The sequence below is a fragment of the Sinohyriopsis cumingii genome, unplaced genomic scaffold (assembly GCF_028554795.1).
Source record: "Sinohyriopsis cumingii isolate HCF-2022 unplaced genomic scaffold, ASM2855479v2 utg000615l, whole genome shotgun sequence".
NCBI classification, from domain to species: Eukaryota; Metazoa; Mollusca; class Bivalvia; order Unionida; family Unionidae; genus Sinohyriopsis; species Sinohyriopsis cumingii.
This window is the reverse complement of record NW_028315917.1, coordinates 1,155,300-1,173,455: the sequence shown is the minus strand read 5'-3', so window position 1 is coordinate 1,173,455 and position 18,156 is coordinate 1,155,300. Positions and strand designations below refer to the sequence as shown.

The window sequence follows — 18,156 nt, the reverse complement described above, 5'->3', positions numbered from 1 at the left end:
TTCTATTGCTTCAGCTTCAAGCAAACATTGGGATTTGCAAGATGGTTGCCGTGGGAATTCGAATATTGGATTTTCTCGTTGCAGAACATTCCATCATGGCCCTCTTGCCCATGCTCGGAGTAAACTGGTTTCATCTTGCAGCCTTCCTCGCAGTGATCATTTTTCTGGCAGCACTGCAGGGGATTAGAGGTGACAGTGTCTACTGGGATTTTTAAGAACACTGCTTTGATGTATGTAAGCAGTACAGCACACTCAAGCATCAAAATGTAAATGTGGATGAGAATCAACCTGCCTTTGGGCAAATGTTAATTTTCCTCACTTTGGATAGGCTCTGAGATCTAAGGCTTTCAAGCATCTAATACTCGCTGCATACATTTAGATTACACATGAGATGTATGCAGAGATTCCTTCATCAGAATCTCCACAAATCACTTTGTGTAAAGTAGAATATAAAAGCTAGCTTTACAGATGCACTCAGGAAGTAAATGGTCCACCATTTTTTTTTATGTCATAGCTCTGGACCCTCGATTTTAACAGCTTCAAAAATTAAAAAGATAATAGTAAGAGCTTTGTTTCTTTTCTGTTCTATGATGAGAAAGCACAGACAACTGCCTTGACTATGAACAATTTCTTTGTCTGAATCGCTGGTCAAATCGACCTATCACCACTTGTCAATCATGCTGATCACTTAACCAATTAGCGAGCATAAATTATACACACCTCAAGGCATTGCTTACGTCCGCCATTTTCCTCAGACAAACAGCTTGTGGCAATAATGAATTGACAATGATAAGTATTTACAATTTTTGCAGTGATTTGCTGATTTCTTGATTGATAAATGTGAAAAGAAGTCAGTGGGAGACTTTTTTGTGGTCACATGTATGATCAGCTGAGTAAGGAAACAACTGATGGCAATTACTGTAATGTTATCTGTTTTTTAAGAATAACTGCAGTAGGCGTTCTATACTATTTATTAAATACAAGACATCAATACAGTTAGGAAGGGGAGTAAAGACTGTCCTGATAGTATTTTTCCCATGGAACATAAACCCTAGTGAATGTATAACATAAACCAGCTGTTGGTGTGTATCAGTTCTAATCCAGTGTGGAATGTCTGATTACTTTTAATGTCAAGTGATATTTCAAAGCTAATCAGATTAAGGTTTACACTACAATTACATGTTTGTTTGCATAAAAAAGTATGTAGAAAAGCAAGTCCCATTGATAGCTTGAAGGAAAAAAAAGAATTGAAATTGAAAACTATATGCAAAAATATATGTTTCTAGAATATGGGTGCAGACCCCACCCCAACTTCCATCTTTGATGTATATTATCTTTCTTGTATAGGGAGCACTAAACCCCAGACTGCATTATTTTAAAGTTTGAAAATTTACACTTTAATGTTGGCTTGTCCCGAAACCCATGATTTATCTTCTCAATCTTTCAGACACTTGAGTGACTCTTTACTTTCTCATTGGGCAGAAGGAGGGGTGGGGATATCAAAAATGTAATAATAAAGAAATATAAAAACAATGGGTTCAGATAATTATCATCTGATATATTAAGCATGCATTTACATGTTTACATCAACAGACATTATTGATCACAATTCCATCTGATGAACATAGTAGAACTTTACAATTATTATATACAACAGTATACTTCTAAACAGTAATTACTTACATTTGTTATTAAATTTTTTTTTATTTACTTCCAAGGCAACATGAACATAAGCCAGATAAAATAAGGATAAGATTATATACTAAATACAATAGCATCTTTTTGAGCAAATTTCCTTGTACATTAATCAGTTCTCAAGCAGCTTTAAAATTTATTTTTATTATTTACTGAAATAAAGCACTTAGATTATTACTATATGAACTTGAACTTCAAACGTAAATATTGTCTACTGCAATATAATTTAAGCAAGTTTGAAATTTTATATTTTTCAGAATAATACAAATTATTTTTAATAAACATATCACTTAAGCTGAAACATATTTCTTTGCCAAATACTGCATGTTTGTCGGAGGTTAGCAGGGCATCATGTCACATGATTTGGTAGGTGGTGCGATCTATCATCTCGCATAAGGTCAACAGTTCCTGATCTGATATTTTACCAGGTCTCCCACATATTGCAACAGTAGCAATATCAGTTTTATTTTGCAATATATCACTTCTGAAACTAATTACTTTTCCCATTTTGAAAATATATCCAACATTATGCATGCTATGAGGGGCTGTAGCCAATTATCTTTCCAAAAGGTGAAGCCACAGAACAACCTGGTCCAGAGGTTTGGTTGACCTCAGAGTTTATCGTTAACCAGAACAACGTATTGCTGATCAGTCATTTTATATATCAAATATTTATTCTACTGACTTATTTTTCTTATCTGCTGATTAGTGAGGCTGATGGAAATTCTCATGAACAAAGGTTGCAATTCAGCACATGGAAGAAAGAAGCTGATAAGATAATACAAAATGTATGACTTATTGTTTTTTTAATTTTATCCCCTCATTCTTGTTACAAGTCTATGATCCTAAATTAAGTAACAGAAAAGAGTGAAGACAGCAAGATTTGTCAAATTTAACAAATAATTTATTTCCCTAGAATACAAAGTGAAAAATGAGAAAAAGGAACTTATGGTACTGCGAATTAAATCCAAAAATAATCCAAGAATTAAAGACAAAGTCCTAGTAATAAATAATCCTGATTAAAACTCAGTTCAAATCCCAAAGAGATCCAAAATTGAAGGCGATGACATGGTTGTTATAGCCTGCAAAGTGCTGATGTGTCAAGTCTCTTGTCGACTCACATAAATATTATTCCAGGTTTAAATTCAGTATAAATTCCAATTAATGTTTTTATCCAAGAATTCTGTCTGAGCACTTTTGTATTTTCAGAGAAAATAATCACCTGAATTCAATAATTTGAAGAAAATAAAATTCAGCCCAAACTGGTCACAACATAATACAACTTAAAATGCTAGTAGTATAAGCATGACTGGTAAAATCCTCACAGTCACAAGATAATATAGTTCTCTGCTTGACCTCAGGTCACAATTAGCATTTTCTAAAAATAACCATTATCTAATGAAAAATAAATTTCTAGAATGACCTAATTTGCCTTGTTTGTTTTACAACAGCCTACAAAATTCATTTAGGAATCGCCAAAACCCTGACCCTGATTTACATATTTACTCATTCTTGTTTACCTGAATAATAATGCTATAATAAGCTCATACACATAGAGAATAATACAGCTATTATTAGTTGTTTACATAAATTAATTAAAAAAAAAACGATTTCAAAAAAAATAATCAGGTCAAATAGAAATCAACTCCATTTTGGACAAGGTCAAGTCAAGCATACAATGTTACATTACAATAGCATCTAATGAAATAAAAAAAATTAAACTAACAAACAAACAATTAAATTAAATATACATAACATTACAAGACAATTAAATATATGCAAAACAACCCTGAGGAGAGCTTCATATTTAAACCTCAATTAAGAATAAAAAAATTGCATTTATTTAGTGAAAAAATATGAAATATATCATCACAAAGAGGTAGATACCTTCAGTAAATTTATAATTACCACTATGAATAGTCAGGCTTCATACAAATGATTAATACATCCATGATTTGTGTGTGTGGTAATCAGAAATACATCCCTTTTAAAATATTACATCACCTGTTGTATTGCGACAAAATCCAATGCACTGTTCTAAATCTTATTGCAAACTGTCAGTGCAAAACTGAAATTACACCAAGAACAATACAACTTTATTTAGACTATGATAATTTCTCTCCTTCTGTCCCTTCTGAGTAATATTTTTGGTATAGATTGTCTGAATAAAATAAAAATAGAATATTTCACACCTAGCAAATCTGACATATATCAATTCATACGCATACATACACACACACACACACATGCATACACACACACATGCATTCACACAAACATGCATACACACACACATACATGCATACACACACATACATGCACACACACATGCATACACACACACAAACACATGCATACACACACACACATACAAACACACACACACACGCATGTATTTCTCTCTCTCTGTGTCATGTATGGGCTTTATATTAGATTAAACCAATTTTAAATAAGAAACATAGTCATGATAATAAAAAAATTTTTCTCATTGATATGACCTAAAATTATACCTGACTACCTGACTAGAACATCTCTGAAACACTTATTGTCATAGGCCTCCAACCAGAGAACAACATTTACAGTTGACTAAAATGCAGATATTATCTAAATAATATCAAATATAAGATTAACATAAAAAATATTTTTAAAAAATCATGTATATTTCTAAACTAAACAGCTACAATTATTGTTTCTAAGGAAGTCTAGAAGTTGTACTAAATTACCCCACCAACTATCTAAAGAATTATTCAGAACAAATCACTCAAAGGTCCATGAAATATAATTTAATAGATATGAATCTGTTGAAAAATAATTTCAGAAAAGAATCACATTGTTAAAAGTGATAAGTATTTCATGTTTATGCAGATATGATAAAATATGATTTTCCATTTGTGACAACAGCATTGTCGATTATGCCTAATATTTGATTACCTATCTTGATTAACTGCTTCTTTTGCCCAGATAACTTAGCTCCTCACCAACATTAACCTCCATGATCCATCCGATTGATACATTTTGTAAAGCAAGATGAAGATGCTATCTTTTCACTGCTTGTTTATGAAACAAGGAGTATACTGGAAGTAATCTTGGACCACTTTGTTCCATGCTGCCACCTTTCCGTTTAAAAGGAAAATAACCCAGGGTATGATCCCTCATTCAAATCTGTATTTCCATATTGAGGCCAAAATATCAGCTGAGCTCCTTAAGAGAGGGAAGATACACCTCCTGTTTTTCTCTCCCTTTAGAAGCTACTAAATAAAAACACAAAGCCCTAACTGGACATAAAAGTCTATTTCAATCATCCCCAACACAGAAGCATCTGAGACTGGGGCTTTCTACAGGAAGTGGAGCTACCAATGGAGGCTGAATTTTTGCTAAGGAACCAGGCTGGCAAAGGAGACACTGATTCACAATTGCCACTGAACCCAAGACGCATTGTTCTATAGCTATGGCATCAAGTTCACTCTTTTTGTCTCATGGATGCAAAGAAGAGCAAGAAAACAGTCTTGAGAATAAGGTTACTGAAGGAAGCTTCACCCAAAGACCACATGTGCGAAATTCCATCAAGACATCAGAGAACAATACACTGGTCTCTGCTGCCAGAAATACCTGATTCTTATGTTACATGTTTAGGCTCGAAAAAACAGTAACACAAGAAAGACTGAAAACAACAAGCTTTTGAAAAGAAATTAACAAATTATTTATTTCCCTGGAAAAATATTGTAAAAATTGAATAATCCACAAAAAAAATTTTAGAAATCCTAATATTGAAATGTTCTAATGAATTCAAGTTCAAGTTACGATGAAGAATCCAAGATGGAAGGCAATGATGTATGCTGTATCCTGTACTGTGCTGAAGTCTATAATTCCTTGTAGAAACACAATAAATAATCCAGTGTTTGAATTAATGAAATTTCTTTGTCCAAGAATTCTGAATGAGCACTCAAAATATTTTCAGAGAAACACATTAATCTTTTAGACTCCAAATAATTCAAATAATCATTTAAATGTAATTCCCAAAATGACACATCAAAAGAAAAACCTTTACGTCTCAGTGTTTAGAAGCCCAACTGTGATTATTTCTCTATAACCATGATTTAAAACTCAAATTTTATGCAAAACAGATGCCCGATTAAAGGTCACATGATCATGTTTAAATATAAAAAATCATGTAGCCCCTGTATGTCCTTGATAAGAACCAATCATTTTACTCAGAGAATAAAAGTTGTTTACTTCACTAAAAACTATTTACAAGTCAAGGTTCACATATCTAACACAGTCTCGATCTCAACCTTATTATTCCCACAATAAAAATAAATTAAAAACAACTTGTTCACATGGCTGTTACTAATTTTGAATTGAGGTCAGGAACCAGGTCAGCTTTATGTGTTTAAAAAAATGAACAGTCAAGGTCAAACTATTTTCTGGAAAAAGTATGAGTTCCTAGTAAAAAGAACTACATTATTTTGACATATAATGAAATTAAAAAATAGAAACATTTTAAAACTTACAAACAATTAAATCAGATATAAATTAAATCAAATATACATAAAACTAATAAGGTTAGCAATGTCAGAATCAGAAAATTTGAGTGTGCTGGGCTGACCTATAACCTTTGATAGCAGACACTGAGCACTGTCTCTCTTTGAAAAAGAAGAGAATGACTGCAGTCAAGGAAGGACAGCTAGGATTACCACTCTTCCTACTGCACCAACAACAAAAGATCTTGGACACGGAGTGTCTCATGGCCAGAATGATGTCCCTGGCAACTCTGCTCAAATGCATGTTCTAGTTGAGATGAGCCAAGTGTGAAGATGAAGACATTGTGGGTCATTGTGCTGGAAAGCGGCCCTGTGCTGTGAAAGTCCCTCCTCTGGGGCAATGTCCTGAATTGGTCTACCAGCTGGTCAAGAAGATTATAAACCATGATCACTGAGATCACATAAGGAATATCAAAATGAGCTGAGCAGTGGAGGTCCTGAATTTTTTAAGTACTTGTTGAATCATCCTGATGGGTAGGAAGGTGTAAGTGAGCAGGCAATTCCACTTCAGGCTGAAAGCATCCACTGGGGAAACACAAAATGGGAGCTTGTTGTTTAGCCTTGTTGCAAAAAAGTCCACCATAGTCTGCTATGGTTTTATACTCAGACCATTCATGTGGACTACCTTGACTCTACAAGACTCATCTGCCAAAATGTTTTGCATAACTGGAATATAATGAACCCAGGGGGTAATCCCTTCTGAGGCTCCCCTCAAAGGAGGTTTCCAACCTCCACACAGAAGGTGCATGTGTGCCTCTTTGTCTCCAGAGGTATGATATCAAGGATGAGTTGTAGGATGAGAACGTCATACAGCAACCTCTTGTTTTGTCAACACACCTCCATAGACCTAACAACACCACCCTCATTTCTAAATTGTCAATGTGGAGGGTAGATTCTTCCTAGGACTACAACCATCCCAAGATAAATCTGACATAATCTGTGAACAAACAGGAGTGGGATTTGGGTGTACATGGGGACTCTGACCTGACACTGGTCCCATTTGACCACCAGTTCAGATGATGGAAGATTATGAGCACTTTTCATTCTTGCTAGAGATTCTTAGTCATATATCTTAAAGGAGACTAGAAATCAAAATTTTCCTTCTACGTATGTAATTCTCTACAGATTTTAAATCGACTGACATGTTTATAAATTAAATATCGTAAGCGGGTAGTGATTTTATTGCATGGAAGATACCACGATTCCGTAAATTGCCGAGTTTTTCCGAGTTTTAATGAGACGACAGATCACGTGGTACCGTGACGCAATACTAGCCAGTCCTCGAATACAAACATCAACATTGGCGAGCGAGGCAGACGGAAGGAGACCACATTTGGGTTGCACATTCAAAACTTGAATCTGCAGTGTGATATAATAGTTTATGTACTGTACTGGTCAGTGTTAAAAGAATTTTTTTAGGCACAGGCCCCGGGCAGGTGACTTAAATAAACTCAAGCCCTGACTGAAATTCCACAAGCCCGGACAGTTCATACCTGTCAACTCTCAAGCCGGGAGAAAAACCTCCTGATTTGGGGGGTTATTCCTCATCTACATCTCGATCTCGCAATATCTCTAAATTTTTCGCAGCGAAGTCCCGATAATTACATTATGTCTGTCAATTTTAATTTGTCAGAAGAAGAAAAAACCAACCCCAAACCGTTTATAAATAGGTACAACGTATGCAATCCACAGTCTAAGCTGCCACACTGCAGACATCGTAGTGATATGACTGAAAAATTGTTAAAGCTACGTTAAAAATTCAAATCACACGCACACACGTCTAAATCCGGCACTGGACGAAATAATTAATATCACACAACATTTTTTTCCTTTTTCTTCAGTAAATAGAACGTGAAAATTAAACATTATTCAAGTAAATTTCAGATGTTTTTAAACAACTACAACAGTACTATAGTATAACAAAATTAAAAGAATACAATTGTCACCAATTAGCTTAAATGAATGATCACTGTGAAATTTTCTCTGTAAACAAAAATCGCATCTCCATTTCCGCCAAAGAAACTCGGCCAGTTAACATCTGACATTCCTCGACGTATATGTAAAGTTTAATTACCATAATTAAATTAAAAGGAATAAAACAAAATATACCATGCAGTATATGTGGCCCTAAAGAACTAATTCTGAATAAATATTTTGTTCAGCAAACACTGTTACATGCATTAAGACTTAAACCTGAAGTCCATGGCATCGTAAGTAACAACAAAATAGGCATCGTTTATTTTGGCAATCAATTGCTGGTGCTTACACACACACACACACACACACACACACTGTCGAACAGGGTTTCTTTGAAGTATGTCCGAAGGGCAGTCCTTTTCACAAGATCAATGCAAGGATGGAATATGTTCATCAGTCACATCGGCTTTATTGTGATGTGATGTGATTTTGATTTTTAACGTAGCTTTAACAATTTTTCAGTCATATCGCTACGATGTCTGCAATGTGGCAGTTTATAGTGATGTCTAGCACTGGGGCATCATGCCGCAGACATGTAGCATGATGTCCCACCCAGTCACATTATCCTGACACCAGGCCGACCAGTCCTAACACTAACCTCTTAATGCTGAACGCCAAGCGAGGCAGCTGTTAGTACCATTTTAAAAGTCTTTCGTATGACTCGGCCGGGGATCGAACCCACGACCTCCCGCATCCGAAGCGGACGCTCTAACCACTAGGCCACCGGAACGGTCACATCGGCTTTATTGTTTGCGTACTTAAATCAAAACTTTAGCTATTTTGCAATTTAGCCAGAGCTGACCAGAATATGCAAAATGGGCTTGTCCTGGGGGAATAATAAGGCGTATCACATGGAGAAAAGGTACGTCCCATGGGCGCTCGCACATTGGGGCAAGGGGTTGGGTCAATAGTACTCCCCCCCCCAGTTTCTATTGTCAGCCATTTAATGTGAAACTTTGACCTCTTTTCTTTTAATCGCTGTTATTTAAACTGCCCAAGGAATAATTTTATATCAATTCCAATCATTACAGATTACCGTTTATACATACTACATGTATACAATGATTTTTTTTTAAATTTGTAATTTTTATAAGATTACTGAAAATTGTGTTTTCTCGAAACACGACAGGTTTAGAATATTATTTTTTGGCAAAGCCTCCCTTTGATTAAAATCAAATCTAAATTTCACCTTGGACAGTAGTGATTTGATTTAGATTGTGCCGTGTTAAGGCATGCATGTCAACATCTTGAAAATACATTTACTAATTTCACCAGCGCGATCAAAGTTTCCTCAGGCAAACAATTTTTGTTTCGACAAGCCTGACGGGCACCTCATTTTGAATACAGGATGGGCCGGAACTAAAACCAGGGGGACGCAGGGTGTCGGGCTATCCGATTTATTTTTAGCACTGCTGGTGTAGATAAAAGATCTGTGAATTGATTGTTGCATTTTGTGGTCACTTACTCGGCCTTCTGCCTATTTTCGTAACTCGCACGTTCAACACTTTTCCCAGGATTTAAAATATTCAACGTTATGTCTGGAACAGAGCCAACTTTTTGTCTAAGCCTAGCATTTGCGTATCCTTGAGCTGCCATTTTTTCAGAATCCCTCTCGTAACAGTTCTTTGAGAAATGTAACGAGCACATAGGGCTGTATGGTGTTGCTTTGAAATCGACTCGTCTGTAATAATGTATCCATTCTTTCAGTATGCCTTTATCTTTCGGAAAAGAAAAAAAAAATGTTGTCCACTGGCTTTTCTTAATGTTTTATTACACCCGTAAGCAACGCAAAACGGTATTGTCTTTTACTCTGGCAACTCCCACTTGGGCTGCTGGAGTCGCTACTATGACGTCACATCCCGAAAGTAACCGAATAGGCGCGGAAATTTTGCATACCAGGTCACGGAAATTCAGCTCCTAGAAGATAGGCCAATATTTTAATATTGGCATTTCGGTCGCAGATGATACTTCAGAATAAGGTTTACAGCTATAGTACCTTTATTATTATCCAATATTTCCATTGGTTTCTGGTCTCCTTTAAGCAAGTTACACTGCATGATATTGGTGATTTAAGCAAGGCCCACTAAACAATGAAATCACCATATTCTTACTTATCTCTTACCTAATTGCTCATCAGCTGGAGTTTTAATTCCAGAAATATAAATTAGTGTCTTTCTTAGTAATTGCTGTAGTTGAAAGTAAATGGTAAATTTGTCAATCAATATTTTTATGTTTTAAAACAAATATTGCACGGCTAAATAAATTCTATATTTTATACACTTGACCTCTTTATTATTATATCCGAAGTTTGATAACTTTTATCCATCTAATAAAATTCAGTTTACACAAAAGAAAATGTAAATGAATAAAAATGAAAGTTCATGTTAGAAATAATTTTTATATTACAGTCAACTCCATTTATATGCAGAACCTTGGGACCGGACCTATGCTATGCATATAAATGGAGTATGCATTTAAGCGGAATTCATGTACATTTACAATGTACATGTACTTCTAAAATGGAAAATCATAAAAACAAAGCTCATATGCTATATAAATGTGTTTTAGTGTATTAAACATCTACGTATACATTTAATTCCACAATACATGTAAATTCTGATAAACACTATAAACTGTTATTGCCAATATTATTATTGACAGTGTGTATCGCTTTTTGGTAGCAAAATAGTATATGGGTCACTACTAAAATTAGTTCCCAGTAAAGCAATAAGTTTACATGAAAAGAAAGACATTAAAGTCGTTGCAAAAAGTTTGGAAGTTACTTGGTAAAAAAGTCCATAATTGATTTTTGAACACAGTTGGGGCAGCCAATCTGCTGGACTTTAGTCTGCAAGTTATAAAATATGTCATACGATTCGCACCCATTTGCTTCCAGAAATGCTCTAATAGTCTCCAGACTTGTAATGGTAGTAGCAAAGTTTGGCAGTGAGACAGACAAATTTTTGGTAGACTCCTCCACATTCTCTAGATCTGAATCCTTTTCTTCTTGCTGGAAGTTTGAACAGATATCAGCATCTGCTTTTTCCACTTTTCCTGCCCTTTGACACTTTCTGTTAGGATTGCTGTTACTCTGCCATTCTTCAAGAATCTTTTCCTTATTTTTCTGATTTCTCTATATCGCACTTTGGTTAACACCAAACAACTGTGCAATCGACAAATGACTTTCTTTATTATCCAACTTCTTTATCACTTCCACACAATCCGCCAATGATAACATCTTACATGTGCACTTAGCCATTTTAGATTTGGTCAATGGGTTGAATTTACATTCCTTTCTTCTGGAGTAGTACAAGAAACTTGATCCGATGCAGGGTTAGCACCAGGCCAGCAGCCAACTAGGAATTTGAGATTACTGTGACTAATGACTCATCAGGTGGTCATTTGGCCACTGCCAGCTGGCAATAATTTATAGCTCTAGAGCCAGTGCACTGGCATTAATAACACCTTAGCTGATGAGCGCAGAGGTTGGCCGGGGCACCAGTCTACAATTTTCTATGATCTTTGGGATAGCAGTCTACATGTATACAGCCTTGACCTCCACTTTAGATGTCTGGACCATGTTTATGCAATTAAACGGTGTCAAATATGTATAAAGTCAATGGTTGAGACCAGCAAATTGTATGCAATTAAACGATTTATGCAATTAACCAATATGTATTTATCCGATACTGATACGATGCATAATAATGAAAGGAAAACAGGAATTCATGTATATTAATGAAGGAAAAACGGGACCATACTTTCGCTATGCACTTAAGCAATCTATGCAATTAAGCAATATGCATTTAAGTAGAGCCAACTGTATTACTTGCAGATTATGCAAAGTTTGTCTTCCTTTAATATTTGTTGAAAATATTTGCATAATGTAAGTGACATTCAAAAAGATGCAATTGGAACTGACAGTAATCTGGTTTTTTTTACTTAGTTATTAGACACCTGGTGAGGGGGTGATGGTGGGTCACAAGCTGCAGCATCATTTCGACTATAAGGGCAAGGTCCACTAGCATAATGGACCAAGAACCCTGAGGTGGAGTCCCCACATCCCATAAGGGTTTATAGGTGTAACTGGGAACATGGGAACACTGATACAGTCCCCATCCCCAGTCTGTGCATGGATTGCAAATCATGAAAATGGTGGGATGGAGGTGTGTGGGTAGGGGGAAGCTTGGTCCTTGCCCTGTCCCCGTACCATGAGGCCGATGACTGATGGACAAAGAAGACCTCATCGTCAACTGATTTATTTCTGTGTGAATCATGGATGCAGTGTTTTGCATCCCTAATAGAATGGGGCAACATGCTTCCAGAAGCATGATATGTACTGCGGTGCTCTACCTCCCTGATGGGAGGGAGTGACCCGCTGATGTAGTGCTCAGCCTCCCTAAAGAAAGGATACAAAACATGGTTGTGTTACTCCCCCTCCTCCAAGAGTGGGTGCAACCTCTATTGAGGTGCTCTACCTGTGACCCTAACAGGAGGGCGCAACCCATACTGCAGTTCTACACCTCCCTAACAGAAGGGGTCAACCCACTATTGCAGTGTGCTACCTCCCTAAAGGGAGGGCATAAAAACCTATTGTGGTACTCTATCTCCCTAATGGGAGGAAGAAACTTGATACCTGAGGTGTGCATGTTGTTAGAGACATGAAAAATGTTTATCATCTCTCTACAGGGAGAAGCAAGCAGGGCAACTGCTAGTACCATTTTTATAAGTCTTTGTATGACTCAGCTGGGGTTCAAACCTGCCACCTCCCGCATCCAAGGCAGGTGCTCTAAATACTAGGCCACCAAAACAGTCCATGAAAAACGATGGCAGATAATATCTACCTCCTGTGCATGACCATCTGACATACAGAGTGGTGTGTAAATGGTCATTCTGACTTTTCTCCACTTTGTGGGAGGATGTATTCACTTTAAATGGATGGTGAGTTTTCAGCACAAAAATAGGTTAGCCATGCAATAACAGCAGGATAAGTAATTGCTGCTATAAAATATGGAAATTAGGGGCTTGGATGTTTGGCAACCAAGCTTTATGACAATTTTTCTTTTCCAAAACCTACCACACCCATTGATCATTTATAAAATAAGATCGTGGAAAGGATGAATGGCTTTTATCACTTGTATCACTTATGAGTCACCTAAGTAAGAGACACACATCTGATTTATATTAGTAATAAGTTAGATAATCTAACAAATTTACCCTTATGAAATTAACGTATTCTGACTTATTGAATTACTGGAGACATATATTTATAAATTATCACATGTCATGAAGCAAAAAGCATAAATTCATTATCAGTGAAACAAATGTCCCTCTAAGCGACTGATGCTCTACTTAGTGAAAAGAATATCCAGGAACCCTTGCAAAATGGAGTCCTTGAAATTATTAACAGTTCATGAACTTTGAACTATTCTTGAACGGAACATGGAATGTTCTTGAAATTGTTTTGTGGGTGTTCATGAACATCAGTTCTTGAGAATTTCATGAATAGCTTTAAGAAAAGATGAAGTACCATTCAATATATCATATAAGATGAAGTACCATTCAATATATCATACGAGTTCTAGAACTGTTCCTGAATGAGTTCATGAACATATCGAGAACATTTAATGTACTGACAAAAATTAAAGTAGTTCATAAAAAATCATGAATTATATTTCTTGAAAAAATTCTGGAACATGTCAAGAAGAATTAATGAACCAAAAGAAAGGCAGTTAAATTTCGTGAAAATTTTTTAAAATGATTATGATAGTTAAGTTGGAAACAATATAAGAATAGTTTAAGCAAACATAAGTTACACTCGAATTAACAGGAAACTAATACAAATGAATTTTTATTTGATTTTGAAAGCAACATGATTCAATGAACAAGACTAATTCTGTCCTATCGTTACATTTTAACTACAAGCTCACTCCATGTTTTCAATAATATTTAAAATGAAACTCGAGTTTGTAGATGGAACTAAGCTGAATTATTCCTTATTAGCTTATGGCAGTTTTGTTTGGTTCACTTTGTTTGTGCTTTTCCAGTATCATGTGATATACACAAATATCCAAGCATATACTGACGACTTATTTTTAAGACTGCATTCATTTACCAGCCATGACACAATGACAACTGGAATCTAAAAAAAAAACTGTCTGCCTTTACGGCTGTGCCAGGTGAGCTAAAACATGCTATAGAATTCAGTTGTTGGCTCAGTGTATGACTACAGAGTTCACCTGCAAAGCATGTTTGAAAGAAAATTATATTTATTACTCAGTGAATATGTTAAGTTCATGGTTATTTCCTATTTTTTTTATTTCAGCTAAAAAATATTGACAGTGATCATTCTGTTTCAAATGTGGTGATTCAATGTGGTGGGCTAATGTGTTGAAATGATTTCTCCAATTGTCATGTAAATGAAAGCATGTGAGATTTTCATATGATCATAACTTATTTAAAGCAATTTACATAAACACATGCTATCAAACTAATGACTTACATCTCAGGATACAATTTTCTGCCAGGCCCACAGGAGGGCTTTTTCAAAACCAAAATTCATTCAGTTTAGCAAGAATTCCCTTATATAAAGTGTTAAGTGCTGTGATTGACTCACATTTCACTTATACCTCAAATTTTGGATTTGCTTTGTGTTTTATGGCACAGCAACACAAATAGGTTTTTTAGTGCTGAGGCAATTGGAGTAAAGTGCTTTGCCCAAAGATACACCATGGTAGCTGACCCAGACTGGTTCAATGATATGATTCAAACCCACACCCATTCTACTGTGAGTCTGGCATGCAAACCACTGAGCCACCTTATCTCCCTATATCTAAAGTAATTAAAAACCTTACATTTCACTTTAAAGATAGATAAGCTAACAACTTAGAGTTATATAAATGAAATATACTTCCTTTATGCCTAACTTGCAGATGAATCCTACTCAATAACTTATGTATCACTTATAAGAAATGTAAGCTAAATGTCAACTGTCATTTATGAATGGCCAATAGGTAAAGTAATTTGCCACTTGTAGTTAATGTATGAGCCCTCTGTTCTGTTCTGTAATATAAGTGATTTGTAAGCCATGTATAAATTATTTCAATAAGGGTCTGAGTTGATAATATTTCACTTATAATTAAAGTATAGATCATTTCTAAGCAAAATACCTAATTAGCATTTAAAATTCAAATCTTTCATCTCGATATCACTTATAGATGATCTAAAGAAAACTTAATAGTATCTCATAGTTAACTTAAGTGATGAATATAATGGACTTGAAAGTCCCTTGTTACTTATTTTCATAAAGGTATTTATTACTGATAGTAATTTTCATACCTAAATTTCCAGGACGGTCACCACCATTCAAATTCCTGGTGAATGAATGCCAAAATATATCTAGTTTCCTTTTTCCTAAGCAAATCAATCGGAAGATATCTGAAGAAAAAACAGAAATACAAAAAAGGATTTTAATATTTTTGTACCAGTTTTTGGCATTGCTACCATTCTTTGATAAATTATCCAAAATAAGCTGGACTGGTATATTATTTTCATACACATTTGTGTGATGAATTTCATCCCCAAAAATAACTTGGATGCAGATTTGGATGGTACCATAATTGACAAATCAGGATTAGAAAGGTCAAATACTTGAATTCAAACTAAATTCCCGTGAGTTCTCAACTGCAGAATATTCCTTAAACTTGCATTTTCCACTGCAGATTAAACTCATTCAGTAGCATTTCATGGGACTTGGATGAATGACCAGTCGAGTTGTATTGCCTGGCACATTTTGCTTTGATTTTATTGTGAAAATGACTTTGCCAATATATTGGATGGCCAAGAATATAGATTTTATTTTTGGTTCAACATCCCAACTACTGAAAGCTAGTAACTCTTGTAGCAGATATTGTATTTGCAGAAACATACAATTACAAAAACAAATTGCTCAGGGTAGTGCCTACTCTGCAAACCATTTTCCTAAGATTGGTCTTGGCAAATATTTACAGAGTAAACTGCTCTGTCTTTGCAACTGCATGTACCTGACACAATACCCCTTGAATATATAAACTCATCTATTGGTTAGGAATCTTAACAGTTTCCCAGATACAGATACAAGTCCTGAGGGTGAGGAAACAAGGCTCTATTTGATTGTACAATTGCAGGATATATACTAATTTCCCCAACACTGTGCAAAAAAGTCAACAGAATGCACAAGTTATACACACCATATTAGCAACCATTCTTTGTTTACTTGATTAGATTTCCCCAATGGTCTGAAAATTCCCTCTTTTTTAAAATCAAGAGGAAAACCACACCCAGCCCCCTCCCCCCAAAAAATTACAAGTTATCTGGAAAACACTCTGTGGATTCATATATTCTAAACAGGTTTTCCTGAGGCAAATAATACCCAGACACATGGACTCACATGTTCATGCCATGTACCTGTATGTAAGGTTGAAAGGTAGGAGTTAAGTTTCCAATGAGATATAAACTTGTCAGGTTCCCTCTCCAACACAGCTCCACCTCAGCAAGTGAGATCAGAAATCCAAACATACATACTAGCACCATTTACACCTATGGTACTATCATTAACAAAGCTTTCAAGCTTAAACTGTATATGAGAAAATCAAGGGCATTACAAATACATACTTAATGTTCATATTGTTTAAGAAGATGTAAGATAAGCAACAAAAGGTAGTCTGTTATATCTAGAATTATACTCATAACCCACACAGAAATCAAACTGTGGTTTCCAAAATCTGAATTAAACAGAAGATATCTTATGACAGTCCCATCTTTCTCAGTAGGAAAACCTTGGAAAACTTGAACTTAAACTACACAAGGTTAATGAGCACTTTATAATTCCAATGAATAATTTTTAAATAAATGATTCCTCTCAAATTATATCTGAACAACAACTCAAAATTCTTATTATATATTCCCAACTACTGATATTAGAACTGGAATGAATAATTTTGTTCACCACAACCTTATATAAAAACTCAAGATACAATAAACTGACCAGGATGTGGGTCACAAGTTCACTTTCAGAACATTCCAAGTTTGTAAATAAGCTAAAGCTTCAGATATAAGTAAACAACTTATTAATAACTTAAAAACACACAGAAATCAGGTACACATAAAAAATCTCTATCCTCAATCATGAACAAAGGTCAAGCACACAACGTACATTAAATATACATGACACTTGCCCTATACCAGAACTGAGTAAGAAAGTCTTATCTTATATGTATCAATTTCTAGGAGGTCTTACCTTATACCACAATCAAGCTAGAAAGTCTTATCTTTCATTTGTGTAAAAACAGGGTATCTAACCTATTGCAATGAACATTACCAACATCCCCCATTGAAACTGAAATGTATCGGAGAAAACTTCATCCTTTGTTCTCAAATAAGAATAATGGAAATCAGCAACAGAATTTACAGAGGGACAGCTAGGATCAACATATTTCCTATTGTACTAATTATACAAGATCATCCACCTGGCATCACAGACTTCGATGTAGACAGAAACTCTGCTGACCTGAATGCAACTGCCAACCTAGTTTAAGAACTTGTTTCGGCAGAGAGATCACTTGAAATGAGCTACGCATGATGGTGGAGAATCTGTGGGCAAGGAGGGATCTCAGGTGTTGTGACAAAAGATCCCCCTATGTGAGGTAGAGACCTAGGCTGATCGATTAACAGGTCTAGAAGGCTGCTGAACCACAATTGCTCCAGGTGACACAGTGGGGCAATGAGAATAATCTCAGCACTGAAAGCTCAGTCAGAACAGTGGGAATATGTATGCAGATAAGTCAATCCCACTGAAGGCTGAAAGCATCTACTGCCCATGCTTCCTGATCTGAGACAGGAGAGATATAACAGGGAACTCTGCTGATGAACCTCAAAACAAACCAGACTACAAGGGGTCTTCCCA

At 35.5% G+C, this 18,156-nt stretch overlaps 2 protein-coding genes across 6 annotated transcripts in view; both read right to left on the bottom strand.

Moving 5' to 3' along the window:
- LOC149773759 (CD82 antigen-like) overlaps positions 1-18,156 on the bottom strand; it is a 294,550-nt gene that overhangs the window by 202,729 nt on the left and 73,665 nt on the right. The window lies entirely within an intron of this gene.
- Positions 1-18,156, bottom strand: part of LOC149773761 (uncharacterized) — a 113,720-nt gene that overhangs the window by 50,016 nt on the left and 45,548 nt on the right. For all 5 annotated transcript variants that reach the window (XR_016417291.1, XR_016417290.1, XM_089946055.1 and 2 more), the window contains exon 7: positions 15,552-15,650. Coding sequence is in view for 3 of the 5 variants with exons in the window: in XM_089946055.1 (XP_089802181.1) it covers positions 15,552-15,650 (99 nt within the window). In the remaining 2 variants the exon portion in view is untranslated. The remainder of the gene's footprint in view (positions 1-15,551; positions 15,651-18,156) is intronic.